General features: G+C 44.4%; 1 protein-coding gene across 3 annotated transcripts in view; it reads left to right on the top strand.

Annotated features, from left to right (window-relative positions):
* Window positions 1-14,669, top strand: part of LOC139409241 (DNA-binding protein RFX2-like) — a 73,403-nt gene that overhangs the window by 48,036 nt on the left and 10,698 nt on the right. The window contains exons 3-10 of one of the 3 annotated variants that reach the window (XM_071154118.1): window positions 338-427; window positions 1,089-1,171; window positions 1,727-1,994; window positions 3,246-3,320; window positions 4,855-5,036; window positions 8,589-8,708; window positions 9,021-9,142; window positions 9,423-9,541. In XM_071154118.1, the coding sequence (XP_071010219.1) occupies window positions 338-427; window positions 1,089-1,171; window positions 1,727-1,994; window positions 3,246-3,320; window positions 4,855-5,036; window positions 8,589-8,708; window positions 9,021-9,142; window positions 9,423-9,541 (1,059 nt within the window). Of the gene's footprint in view, window positions 1-337; window positions 428-1,088; window positions 1,172-1,726; window positions 1,995-3,245; window positions 3,321-4,854; window positions 5,037-8,588; window positions 8,709-8,957; window positions 9,143-9,422; window positions 9,542-14,669 lie in introns of all 3 variants that reach the window. The other 2 variants (XM_071154117.1, XM_071154120.1) reach the window with 2 other exon arrangements.

Raw genomic sequence — 14,669 nt, 5'->3', positions numbered from 1 at the left:
AGGAAAGCATAGTCTTTCCCACAAGCATTCACTTCATACTTGTCTCAAGAAGATTAAGAAGAAAGCGCAAGCCACAGTGTACATATAATAAGGAAGGATATTCTACCAAAAATCCAGTCAAGTTCCATGTTGTGTTTGTGATTATCTGGTACTCTATAGGGGCTTAAGGATTTGTAGTTTTTATTTTTTTGTGTCGATAGGCATAGTGTGTGTTTTGCGTGTGCATCTTATGTGCTTACCAATAATGGTGCGTGTGCATCTTATGTGCTTACCAATAATGGTGCGTGTGCATCTTATGTGCTTACCAATAATGGTGCGTGTCCTCTACCCCCCCCAGAGGGTGCTGGTTCAGGCCACAGGCTCAGCCCAGAAGGGAGCGCAGGTGCAGCAGCTGTCAGTCCCCCGGCTGCAACAGGTCCCTCAGCAGGTACACACTGTCTCCTCACCACCCCGCCTTCCTTCTCTCCAGCCCCCAGGACACTCAATCAGTCGGGCTTTATCCACATGCACAGCATGGCTCCACCACAGTAGCATCAGACATGTTGATACCAATCACATTCTCCACTGTATTGTAAGCGTTGTTGCTTTTGAATGGTATTGGTTTCTAACTAATATAATGGCTGTTAGAGCTCAATCAGGTGTGCTTCAAGTGCTCAGCAGGGATTTTCTTTTTTCTCATCATGACACTTTAGTCCCACTGCCACCTACTGATAGCACTGTGGTAATATATTTTTTTACATTTGTATTTTATTTAACTAGGCGAGTCAGTTAAGAACAAATTCTTATTTACCATGATGGCCTAGGAACAGGGTTAACTGCTTTGTTCAGGGGCAGAACGACAGATGTTTACCTTATTAGCTCGGGGATTTGATCTAGCAATCTTTCGGTTACTGGCCCAATGCTCTAACCACTAGGCTACCTGCCGCCCAAATCAATATTATGATTACGGAAGACATGAGTTACTCTATTTTGATTACGAACAAGCATTTGATGTTTTATCTCATTTCAAAGAATGAAAAACAGCCTAGAAGTGATTACTCCCTCTTGATGACAATTAATGCTCAATGGTTGTGTTTCTCTCTCCATAGGTCCAGCAGATCCATCATGTCTACCCCTCCCAGGTTCAATATGTGGGAGAGGGGGGAGAAGCAGTTTACACTAATGGAACCATGTAAGTACTGCGGTGCTTTTCATTTCAGGCAATGGAATGTGTTCCAGCGGGCTTTAAAATACTTCTAAATTGAATATCATGAAAAGATGCACTATGTAGAAATCACTCTGCCATTTCCTGGTTGCAAAAACTGAAAATAGGAAAACTTATTAGAATTTGTGACAAAACAATCAAGTATATTGTAGAGAATCATTGTACCATCTAAACCACTGTAATATATTTTCCATAACCAAAAATATTGTATTTTCAGCTGTTAGAAGCTGGTGTACAAAACTGAAAGTAAGCACAAAAATTAAACCGATCTACCGCTTCTTAGACTTGCTTTCGAAGAGAATGACCGATCTATAACACACATTTCTATGTAAATTTGGTCATATTTGGTCAAAAATGTCATATTGCTGCTTTTAAAGCTAATTGAACCCCTAATGTAATATTGTAGATGCGTAATATTATAATTAAAAACACAAACTAAGTGAATGTAATGTTATGGGATTGCTGTTTCATTCTGTATAGATCTGAGGTCATACCTTTAACTTATGGCACCTCTCTCTCCAGCCGGACAGCCTACTCCTATAACCCTGAGGCCCAGCTGTATGGCCAGGGCAGTGGAGGAGCCTATTTTGACTCTCAGGGCGGGGGTTCCCAGGTCACGACGGTGGTCTCTTCCGCCAGTGGTGTGCCGCCCCACGGCATGGTGGGCATCACCATGGATGTGGGTGGCAGTCAGATCATCTCAGGTGGCAGCACCTACCTGATCCACGGCGGGGGCATGGAGGGAGGCCGCCACCACGCCTCACACTCCTCCCGCTCCTCCTCCGCTATGGTGAGCACCTTGGATGAGTTACATATACTCTGTGTCCTTGTTGGGACTTATGGATTTAGTAGGAAGAATTAAGTTTCCAGTCCAGTAGGTATCTCCGTGAAATGATTGTGATGTGACTATGCAAGTCCATCAAACCATATGGAATTGAAGAGGCACCAACACCTTTAGAAATGAATGCCCATGTCTGAGAGTCAGTTATTCCAACTCATCCCAAACATGAGGGATGGTTTATGGTTTCCATTACTAAACAGCTTTTTAAGCCGTGCATGGATTGAAGTGTTCTCTGAAGTGTGTGTATAAATCATTAGTTACACCAACAAACAAATTGCCCTGCTGTAGCAGACACATTCCCTGCTGCGCCTGTGACGCATGCTGGTGTGACTATCCTCACCACTGCCTGCCTGGCCTATCTGCTGATCCTCAGGGAAACCTGGGTCTGGGGTGGGCCTCAGCCTTCCCAGTGCCCCATGGCGTTACGGGAGAAGCGGGACAGGGGAAGCAGGGTGCTGGCTGGTTTAAGTAATTTGGCTATGCTTTGTTTTAGAGTTTTTCACAGGCACTTGAGCGCCCTGCAAAACAAAGCAACCCCTGGGCCTCATTACCATTTGGCCAACAGCCCTTAGACTTTGGAAGGATGCCTGCTTTTTTTTCCTTCTCAAGTTTTGTCATTCGCTATGCCTGCTAGTTTAACTCCTTTCTTCTCTAGTCCATGATACCGCCGGAAAAAAGTCTAAATGATCTGGTCAATTGATTGAAATGGTTCCTTTGGGATAACAAATGGAAAGAAAAGATGGGATGATATGGAAATACATTGCTCCTGTTGGAGGTTTTTCTATTAGGACTGTATTTGTGTTCTCAATGGATTGCAACAGTGACTGTTACATATAACTTCTCAAGTTTTGCATTGTGTGGTGATTTTCATTGGGTGTTAGGTGGAATTTGTCGACTCATTGTCATTGCGCATGGAATGACCTGTGACCCTGTTTGCAGAGACTATTTGCATACATTAGTGTCAGACAAGGAGGGCCTTCAGTCAGCAGCTTAACCCCTTGAGTCCCTCTCATTTGCATGCTTTTTCAGCCAATAATGAATTTGGCTGCAACATTGACTGAGGGTAATGGAAATGCAGAGATCTGGCTGCTGCTAACCTTCTTATTTCCTTTCTGTTTTGTGTTTTTGTTTTCCCCCTTTCATTTTCCTCCTTTTTTCTACATCCTGTTTCATTTTTTGCATGCTCATTTTTTTCTTTAGCTTGAAATGGCGATTGAAAACCTCCAAAAGTCGGAAGGGATTGCAACTCACAAAAGCAGCCTGCTCAACAGCCATGTAAGTCAATCAGGAACTTTCTTTGAAAAGGACTAGAAAGGCCTGCCTTTGTCTCCCTGGCTCTACCTTACCACTTCACTGTGATCTCTTCTTTCTGCTGAAGGGAACATACTGACAGACTACTGCTAGCCTTAGTGTGCTGTGACCCAAAACACTGCGTTGTCTGACCAGATACTTTCCTTGCATCTGCTGCCACTTGTTTCTCAACAAGTTATTGATTGGGGGTCTTTCTGCTGGCTGAGCTTGCCTTGTCCTTGTCTTGACAGAAGCGACGCGTGTATTTAACCTGTTGCGTTTTCAGATTCCCCATCCTCCACATGGTGACAGCTACGTGATTGTTATAGCCACATAACACCATGCCCCCCTTTTCTACTGTCTGGGAAGCACACATTCACATGCGAATCACTATTTGTCAACAATTACATGTTATATAATGTGAGCCGGTGTGTTGGTCACATCTCCATAATTACAATGTGATATGGAAATAGAAGCAGTACTACTTGACTCTCTACTTTATTGTGCCACCAGAGCTGCCATTCAAACCAGCTATTTCATTAGATGTTATTCTCCATTCTGGCTCTTAACCCTCGGTCACCTCTAGAATGTCATCAACTCCACACTGTCTGTCACACTGTCTGGCCACCCTGTAAATTGAGATAAATATCCATGTGTTTATATTTCAACTGCCAATCATCTTATTTTTGCCTAGCCTAGTCTCCACCATCCACACAGACAGGTAAATAATTCTGTCCACCCTGTTGGGGAATAGGGGACCACAGAGTTCTATATTTCTCTAGTGGACAGGTATAATATGAATGAGCAATTATCACGTATACTAATTCACCCCCTCTGACAGTTTTAACACACAATAAAAATTCTCTCTCGTTTAAACTCACTAAACGGGTGGTTTGTGTGTGTGCTATCGTGTACCTGTGTGTGTACCTGTGTGCTATCGTGTACCTGTGTGTGTGTACCTGTGTGTGTGTGTGTGCGTGTGTGCTATTGTAACAGATGTGAAACGGCTAGCTTAGTTAGCGGTGGTGCGCGCTAAATAGCGTTTCAATCGGTGACGTCACTTGCTCAGACCTTGAAGTAGTTGTTACCCTTGCTCTGCAAGGGCTGCGGCATTTGTGGAGCGATGGGTAACGATGCTTCGTGGGTGTCAGTTGTTGTGTGCAGAGGGTCCCTGGTTCGCGCCCGGGTATGGGCGAGGGGACGGTCTAAAGTTATACTGTTACACTTGTGTACCTGTGTGCGTGCTATTGTGTACGTGTGTGTACCTGCTATACCTCAAATATACCAATTCACTCCCTTTGACAGTTTTAACACATTCTCTAAATTCTCAGGTGGTTGGCGTGTGCCTGTGTGTGCATGCACCAGTGTGTGTGTGTACCTGGGGGGAGGAAGGAGTGGTTTTGGGTGGTAAATCTCTTCTAGCCTTGTACAACCTTGTTGTACAGTAAGGATCAGAGTGCAGCAGACAGGGTCCAGTAGGTGTGACTGACTGACTGTTTCTGTGCTGTGTGTGTTTTAGCTGCAGTGGCTGCTGGATAACTATGAGACAGCAGAGGGGGTGAGCCTGCCCCGGAGCTCCCTCTACAACCACTACCTGCGCCACTGTCAGGAGCAGAAACTGGACCCGGTGAACGCTGCCTCCTTTGGGAAACTCATCCGCTCCGTCTTCATGGGCCTCAGGACCCGCCGCCTCGGCACAAGGTAAGACCATGATGATAAGGGTGAGGAAGAGCAGGGTAGTGTTAATAATAATACAAAAAATATTACAAATAAATACATAAAAAAATATATTTGTAATAATGACAATTACAACAATACTGAATCAATACTGAATGAACACTTATGTTAACTTAATACAATACATAAATAAAATCAATTTACCCTCAAATAAAAAATGAAACGTTCAATTTGGTTTAAATAATGCAAAAACAGTGTTGGAGAAGAAAGTAAAAGTGCAATATGTGCCATTTAAAGCTAATGTTTAAAATTCCTTGCTCAGAACATATGAAAGCTGGTGGTTCCTTTTAACATGAGTCTTCAATATTCCCAGGTAAGAAGTTTTAGGTTGTAGTTATTATAGGAATTATAGGACTATTTCTCTCTACGATTTGTAATTCTTTGACTATTGGATGTTCTTATAATCAAATCAAATTTTATTTGTCACATACACATGGTTAGCAGATGTTAATGCGAGTGTAGCGAAATGCTTGTGCTTCTAGTTCCGACAATGCAGTAATAACCAACAAGTAATCTAGCTAACAATTCCAAAACTACTACCTTATAGACACAAGTGTAAGGGGATAAAGAATATGTACATCAAGATATATGAATGAGTGATGGTACAGAGCGGCATAGGCAAGATACAGTAGATGGTATTGAGTGCAGTATATACATATGAGATGAGTATGTAAACAAAGTGGCATAGTTAAAGTGGCTAGTGATACATGTATTACATAAAGATGCAGTAGATAATATAGAGTACAGTGTATATACTTATACATATGAGATGAATAATGTAGGGTATGTAAACATTATATTAGGTAGCATTGTTTAAAGTGGCTAGTGATATATTTTACATAATTTCCCATCAATTCCCATTATTAAAGTGGCTGGAGTTGAGTCAGTGTGTTGGCAGCAGCCACTCAATGTTAGTGGTGGCTGTTTAACAGTCTGATGGCCTTGAGATAGAAGCTGTTTTTCAGTCTCTCGGTCCCAGCTTTGATGCAACTGTACTGACCTCGCCTTCTGGATGATAGCGGGGTGAACAGGCAGTGGCTCGGGTGGTTGTTGTCCTTGATGATCTTTATGGCCTTCCTGTGACATCGGGTGGTGTAGGTGTCCTGGAGGGCAGATAGTTTGCCCCCGTGATGCGTTGAGCAGACCTCACTACCCTCTGGAGAGCCTTACGGTTGTGGGCGGAGCAGTTCCCGTACCAGGCGGTGATGCAGCCCGACAGGATGCTCTCGATTGTGCATCTGTAGAAGTTTGTGAGTGCTTTTGGTGACAAGCCGAATTTCTTCAGCCTCCTGAGGTTGAAGAGGCGCTGCTGCGCCTTCTTCACGATGCTGTCTGTGTGGGTGGACCAATTCAGTTTGTCTGTGATGTGTACGCCGAGGAACTTAAAACTTACTACCCTCTCCACTACTGTTCCATCGATGTGGATAGGGGGGTGTTCCCTCTGCTGTTTCCTGAAGTCCACAATCATCTCCTTTGTTTTGTTGACGTTGAGTGTGAGGTTATTTTCCTGACACCATACTCCGAGGGCCCTCACCTCCTCCCTGTAGGCTGTCTCGTCGTTGTTGGTAATCAAGCCTACCACTGTTGTGTCGTCCGCAAACTTGATGATTGAGTTGGAGGTGTGCGTGGCCACGCAGTCGTGGGTGAACAGGGAGTACAGGAGAGGGCTCAGAACGCACCCTTGTGGGGCCCCAGTGTTGAGGATCAGCGGGGTGGAAATGTTGTTGCCTACCCTCACCACCTGGGGGCGGCCCGTCAGGAAGTCCAGTACCCAGTTGCACAGGGCGGGTTCGAAACCCAGGGTCTCGAGCTTGATGACGAGCTTGGAGGGCACTATGGTGTTAAATGCCGAGCTGTAGTCGATGAACAGCATTCTCACATAGGTATTCATCTTGTCCAGATGGGTTAGGGCAGTGTGCAGTGTGGTTGAGATTGCATCGTCTGTGGACCTATTTGGGCGGTAAGCAAATTGGAGTGGGTCTAGGGTGTCAGGTAGGGTGGAGGTGATATGGTCCTTGACTAGTCTCTCAAAGCACTTCATGATGACGGAAGTGAGTGCTACGGGGCGGTAGTCGTTTAGCTCAGTTACCTTAGCTTTCTTGGGAACAGGAACAATGGTGGCCCTCTTGAAGCATGTGGGAACAGCAGACTGGGATAGGGATTGATTGAATATGTCCGTAAACACACCAGCCAGGCACTTCACACCAAGCACTTCAGTATTGCCAGTGTAACAGTCTAGCTTCCGTCCCTCTCCTCGCCCCTACCACATCGACAACAGCCACACTCAAAGCAGCGTTACCCATGCAGAGCAAGGGGAACAACTACTCCAAGTCTCATAGCGAGTTACGTTTGAAACGCTATTAGCGCGCACCCCGCTTACTAGCTAGCCATTTCACATCGGTTACACCAGCCTAATCTCGGGAGTTGATAGGCTTAAAGTCATAAACAGAGCAAGGCTTGAAGGGCTGCTGTCAAACGCACAAAATTGCTGGTTGAATGAATGCTTACGAACCTGCTGGTGCCTACCATCGCTCAGTCAGACTGCTCTATCAAATCATAGACTTAGTTATAACATAAGGCTCGTATTTTGTGTGTTAAGTCATTTATATGGTCGAATCCGGAAACTAAGACGTTTATTCTTTCAGTGAAATATTGAACCATTCTGTATTTTATCTGACGGTGGCATCCATAAGTCTAAATATTCCTGTTACATTGCAAAACCTTCAATGTTATGTCATAATTACGTAAAATTCTGGCAAATTAGTTGGCAATGAACCAGGCAGCCCAAACTGTTGCATATACACTGACTCTGCGTGCAATGAACGCAAGAGAAGTGACACAATTTCACCTAGTTAATATTGCCTGCTAACCTGGATTTCTTTTAGCTAAATATGCAGGTTTAAATAATTTACTTCTGTGTATTGATTTTAAGAAAGGCATTGATGTTTATGGTTATGTACACATTGGAGCAACGACAGTCCTTTTTCGCGAATACGCACTTCATCGATTATATGCAAAGCAGGACACGCTAGATAAACTAGTAATATCATCAACCATGTGTAGTTAACTAGTGATTATGATTGATTGTTTTTTATAAGAGAAGTTTAATGCTAGCTAGCAACTTACCTTGGCTTCTTACTGAATTCGTGTAACAGGCAGGCTCCTCGTGGAGTGCAATGTAATCAGGTGTTTAGAGCATTGGACTAGTTAACCGTAAGGTTGCAAGATTGAATCCCCGAGCTGACAAGGTAAAAATCTGTCGTTCTGCCCCTGAACAAGGCAGCTAACCCACCGTTCCTAGGTTGTCATTGAAAATAAGAATGTGTTAACTGACTTACCTAGTTAAATAAAGGTGTAATTCGGCCCTAATTAATCGGCCATTACGATTAATCGGTCGACTTCTAGTGTTAATGTTGGATTGATTGATGTGGTGATGGTGAGTATTTATTCTGATAAGACTTACAAAGCTGAATACAATATTTGTTTATTAACCCCTAATGTTCCTGTTTGTTCCAGAGGCAACTCCAAATACCACTACTATGGCATTAGACTGAAGCCAGACTCCCCACTCAACAGACTGCAAGAGGACTCTCAGTACATGGCCATGAGACAGCAGCCTGTGCACCAGAAACAAAGGTGAGCCCTACCTCTCACATCCTCCTCTACTCTAGTTCTCTTTAATCTATACTGTCAGCTCAAGTTCATTTGTGTTTTTTAAAGAATTGACCTCATGTCCTCTGCCCAAAAACCCTTTTAGTGGACTCTCTGCAGCAGAGTGAAATGGTGCGCTCACCCTAATTTCAGATACATGGTTTATTTAACCTCTCACACCTGCCTTTATTCTCCACCCTTTCCTCTCCACTGCTCTTGTGCCTCCTCTCGCAGTCATCCATTAGTTCTTCCCAGCCCCACCCAACATAGCTGTGCTGCCTTCTCCCCTCTATGCAGGTTCAAGCCCCTCCAGAAGGTGGATGGCATGGGGGACAGCCTGTCAGGAGGCTCCCAGCATTCAGCCAGCACCCCAGAGCAGTCTGTGGCAGCCCAGAGCCAGCACCACCAGCAGTACATTGGTAAGGATCGGCGCTAGCCACACTGTAACACTCAGGCAGCGCATCATGTCTCCTGTACCAAAACAGAGCTCACATTAATGCCATAGTTTGTGAATAAAGGATATAACGGTGATGATGACAGGCTTTTAGATAGCTTGCATGGTAGCCTAGGGCAAGACTAGCACAGTTTGATCACTGGATGCAAGAATAATGTAGATTTAAAAATTTAAAAAATGATGATCTCGCTTCACAGGATTATTAGACACCACTTTGGGATTTAACTGTGTCATTGTGTCTGCAGATGTGTCCCATGTCCTGCCCCCGTTCCCCATCCCTGACCTGGGCACCCAGCCCCTCCCTGAACGCATCAACATGAACGACGTGAAGAAGTTGCAGAACCTGTACAGGGACCACTGTGAGGTACGTACACCACATTGCAAACTCTGAACTGCTCTGGTGTGGTCTAGTCTAGGGCAACCGGCGCTGCCAGAGAGCGAGGCTGCAGCCCTCAACAGGTGTCCTGTCCAATGTTCTTTCTAAGCTGTGCAGCTCCTGGAGCAGTCCAGTGCAGAAAAATTGCCAGCCCATGCAGACGCACAATAGATTGGTCTTCACTAAAATGTACACTAGCTTTCCCGATTTGCTGTGGAAATTGGGATTGAATCAACGTAAGTTTGGTTTGTTGCATTGAAATATATTTAACTTCATGACTGAGTTGGTGATTTTGTTGTAGGTGGAGGAGCAGCTTTGTTCTCTCTTACTGGTACACATGTTTTTTTTCTATCATCCCTGGTCGGAGAGTAGCCTATAATGCACATTTGAGATCACAGAGCAGCGTGTAGCCGCGCGTGCACATTTGTTGATATTCTTTGAGTTAATAGCCCGGTTATAGCAAATTTTGGTCAGGAATGGGGGAGTTTTTGCTTCCTACAAGAGCACATAACTTGAACATGCAGTGCCTTCAGAAAGTATTCACACCCGTTGACTTTTTCCACATTTTGTTGTTTCTACCTGAATTTAAAATGGATTCAATTGAGGTTTTGTGCCACTGGCCTACGCACAATACCCCATAATGCCGAAGTGGAATTATGTTTTTACAAATGTCATTAAAAATGAAAACCTGAAATGTCTTTGGTCAATAAGTATTCAACCCCTTTGTTATGGCAAGGCTAAATAAGTTCAGGAGTAAAAATGTGCTAAACAAGTCACATGGACTCACTCTGTGTGAAATAATAGTGTTTAACATGACTAGCTGATCTCTGTACCCCACACATACATACAATTATCTATAAGGTCCCTCAGTCGAGCAGTGAATTTCAAACACAGATTCATCCACAAAGACCAGGGAGGTTTTCCAATGCCTCTCAAAGAAGGGCGAAATCCAAGATGGTGTAGCAGTCAGACGTCTGTCTTTGTCCTGTCGTGTCCCTTGTATATATCTATTTATATATTTTTCTTCGCATATCTTTTTCAAATATTTTCCTAAACCTCAACTTCTCAATACTCTCCTGCAACCTGCCTCACCCAATGTGGCGTGGATCTGTTTTTTCCTAAAGTATTTCTATTTACTTCGGATCTGGAATCCCTCAACTGAAGCTAGCCAGCTAACTACCTACCACCTATCAGTCAGCAAACCACTGCTAGCGGTCATCAGCTAACCTTTAGCTCGGAAAGCTCTCGCCGGTTCGTACAACGTGACTCAAACCAGAGCATAACGGACCTATTTTTTTCTCTCTCCATATCCCCGGATTCCTACTGCAAACTCTGAACATTTTCATCTGGATCTTCGCAACTAGCTAACCACAATCCCGGGTGACTACTCATGGCTAGCGTTTCCATCCCGGAGCAAGCACCAATTAGCCTGACGCTAGGGCTCCTGGGCTACCACCGAAACCCACTCCTGGGCTACAATATCCGGACCCCTTCTACTGCCGGTACGGGGCACGGAACCCTGCCGATCCTCTACGACTGGAATATTGACATAATCTGCCCGAGGATTCCAACAGGCCCCACAGGCACGATGTCTGCTGAAGGCCCATTCTGCTAACCGCGGCCTGCTAGCTACCTAGAGCTACTTGGAACCCTACAAATCCACGACTGGTCTATCGACGCCACCGCACAAAGAGGCAAAAACAGACTTAACTCCATCGCGACGTCCCCCAAAGGCCCTTCTGCTAACTTGCTTGCCCCGGTCTGCTAACTGCTAGCTTGCTTGCCCCGGCCTGCTAGCTTGTTAGCACCGGCCTACTGTCTGAATCGCCGTGTTCCCAGTCAGCCCAACCACTCACTGGACCCATATGTTCACTTCCCTCAACACCATATGTTAATTGATTGCCCCCCCATCTATCTTCTGATCTCGTCCAACTAGGTGACCTAAACTGGGACATGCTTAACATCCCGGCCAATCTAAGCTTGATGCCCTCAATCTCACACAAATGATCAATGAACCTACTAGGTACAACTCCAAATCTGTAAACACGGGCACCCTCAGATATCATCCTAACAAACAAACTCGCCCTCCAAATACACCTCTGCTGTTTTCAATCAAGATCTCAGCGATCAATGACTCATTGCCTGCATCTGTAATGGGTCTGCGACCAAACGACCACCCCTCAACACTGTCAAACGCTCCCTAAAACACTTCTGCGAGCAGGCCTTTTTAATCGACCTGGCCGGGGTATCCTGGAATTATATTGACCTCATCCCGACAGTAGAGGATGCCTGGTTATTCTTTAAAAGTGCCTTCCTCACCATCTTAAATAAGCATGCCCCGTTCAAAAAATGCAGAACTAGGAATAGATTTAGTCCTTGGTTCACTCCAGACCTGTCTGCCCTTGACCAGCACAAAAACATCTTGTGGCGTTCTGCATTGGCATCGAATAGGCCCCGTGATATGCAACTTTTCAGGGAAGTTGGGAACAAATATACACAGGCAGTTAGCTTTCCTAGGGCTAGCTTTTTCAAACAGAAATGTGCATCCTGTAGTACAAAGTTCTGGGACACTGTAAAGTCCATGGAGAATAAGAGCACCTCCTCCCAGCTTGCCCACTGCTCTGAGGCTAGGAAACACTGTCATCACCGATAAATCCACTATAATTGAAAATTTCAATAAGCATTTCTCTACGGCTAGCGATGCTTTCCAACTGGCTACCCCTACCCCGGTCAACTGCCCGACACCCTCCACAGCAACCTGCCAAAGCCCCCCACCATTTCTCCTTCACCCAAATCCAGATAGCTGATGTTCTGAAAGAGCTGCAAAATCTGGATGCCTACAAATCAGCCGGGCTAGACAATCTGGACCCTCTCTTTCTAAAATTATCTGCCGAAATTGTTGCAACCCTTATTACTGGCCTGTTCAACCTCTCTTTTGTATCATCTGAGATTCCCAAATATTGGAAAGCTGCTGCGGTCATCCCCCTCTTCAAAGGGGGTGACACTCTAGACCCAAACTGCTACAGACCTATATCTTTCCTACCCTGCCTTTCTATGGTCTTCGAAAGCCAAGTTAACAAACAGCTTACCGACCATTTCGAATCCCACTGTACCTTCTCCGCTATGCAATCTGGTTTCAGAGCTGGTCATGGGTGCAACTCAGCCACGCTCAAGGTCCTAAATGACATCATAACCGACATCGATAAGAGACATTACTGTGCAGCTGTATTCATGGACCGTGCCAAGGCTTTCGTCTCTGTCAATCACCACATTCTTATTGGCAGACTCGACAGCCTTGGTTTCGCAAATGATTGCCTCGCCTGGTTTACCAACTACTTCTCTGATAGAGTTCAGTGTGTAAAATCGGAGGGCCTGTTGTCCGGACCTCTGGCAGCCTCTGGGGGTGCCACAGAGTTCAATTCTCGGGCCGACTCTCTTCTCTGTATACATCAATGATGTCGCTCTTGCTGCTGGTGATTCTCTGATCCACCTCTACGCATACGACACCATTCTGTATACTTCTGGCCCCTCTTTGGACACTGTTAACTAACCTCCAGACGCGCTTCAATGCCATACAACTCTCCTTCCATTGACTCCAACTGCTCTTAAACGCTAGTGAAACTAAATGCATGCTCTTCAACCGATCGCTCCCCACCCGACTAGCATCACTACACGCTGTATTTCTTAACAAATCGGAGGATTTAAAAGGGATCTTCATTTGGTAACAATATTTTAAAGATGTATAAATATCAGTCAATTTGCAGATGATACTAGCCTTTTTCTAAAGGATAGGGCGGCTATTCCCCAATTCATTGCTGTGACTCCGTCACCATTGCCTGTTAAATATTTAGGAATTGTTATCACTAAAAACATTTCAGATACTCTTTAAACATCGATAATATGATTCATTTCATCATAGTTTCATTAAGTCAGTGGCTGCAACGTGATATCTCAATTATGGGTTGTAATCAAATGTATTTATAAAGCACTTTTTAAATCAGCCGACGTCACAGTGCTGTATGGAGACCCAGCCTAAAACCCCAAACAGCAAGCAATGCAGATGTAGAAGCACGGTGGCTAGGAAAAACTCCCTAGAAAGAAACCTAGAGGAACCAGGCTCTGTGGGGTGGCCAGTCCTCTTCTGGATGTGATGTCTGCGGAACGAGAGACCAAAGCGCGTTCCCGTGTTTGCGGAGGAGAAGAGCATATAGCTTAAAGAGGTGCAAACACAACCAAAATTGCATTTTAACCAGCAAATCCTTTTATTAATAACAGAACATGGCCAAGATGTTCAAACGTTCATAGATGACCAGCAGGGTATTATTATCGAAAACAGCAGGTCCGGCACAAGGTTCACACATCCAGTGAACAGGTCAGGATTCCATAGCCACAGACAGAATAGTTGAAACTGGAGCAGCAGCACGACCAGGTGGACTGGGGACAGCAAGGAGTCATCAGGCCAGGTAGCCCTGAGGCATGGTCCTAGGGCTCTGGTCTTCTGGGAGAAGAGTGAAAAAAAGAGAATTAGAGGGAGCATACATAAATTCACACAGGACACCAAGACTCATGGTTTATCTAGAATAATTTTCCCAAGTCAGTCCCTTTTTTTCTTTCTAGTAACATAACAGAATTTACTTTATTTAGATTTGTTTGAGGAAATAAAACTCATTATATTCGTAAATCACAATTAGTGAAAGACTATGATCGTGGAGGCTATTGATTTTGAGTCGTTGGTGGGTGCTTTTAGAATTAATTGGTTGATATTGTCTGTCTAATCCTCCCTCTGGTATCTTTTTTAATAAACTTGGTGGACTTGAATTCCTAATGAAATGTGATTTTGACCCTCCAAAATTACCTGTGAAAGTTGTCTGTTTCACCAGCAAATTGTATTTTTCTGGAAAATGATATTCAAGTACAATTCTTTCCCCCCACAAAACATTGATTTGGAATAAGAGTTATTCAAATGAATCGGAAATCCATTTTCAAGGTCTTCGGTTTGACAAGGGGATTCATTTTGTATGTGATTTGGTAGACAACGGAGTTTCGCCTGGTGTTCTATTAAAGAAAAAATCCTTGTATTCACAGGAATGTCCCTGTATTGATGTGTAATATTGGT

The sequence above is a fragment of the Oncorhynchus clarkii genome, chromosome 5 (assembly GCF_045791955.1).
Source record: "Oncorhynchus clarkii lewisi isolate Uvic-CL-2024 chromosome 5, UVic_Ocla_1.0, whole genome shotgun sequence".
Taxonomy (NCBI): domain Eukaryota; kingdom Metazoa; phylum Chordata; class Actinopteri; order Salmoniformes; family Salmonidae; genus Oncorhynchus; species Oncorhynchus clarkii.
This window is presented reverse-complemented; position numbering and strand designations above follow the sequence as displayed.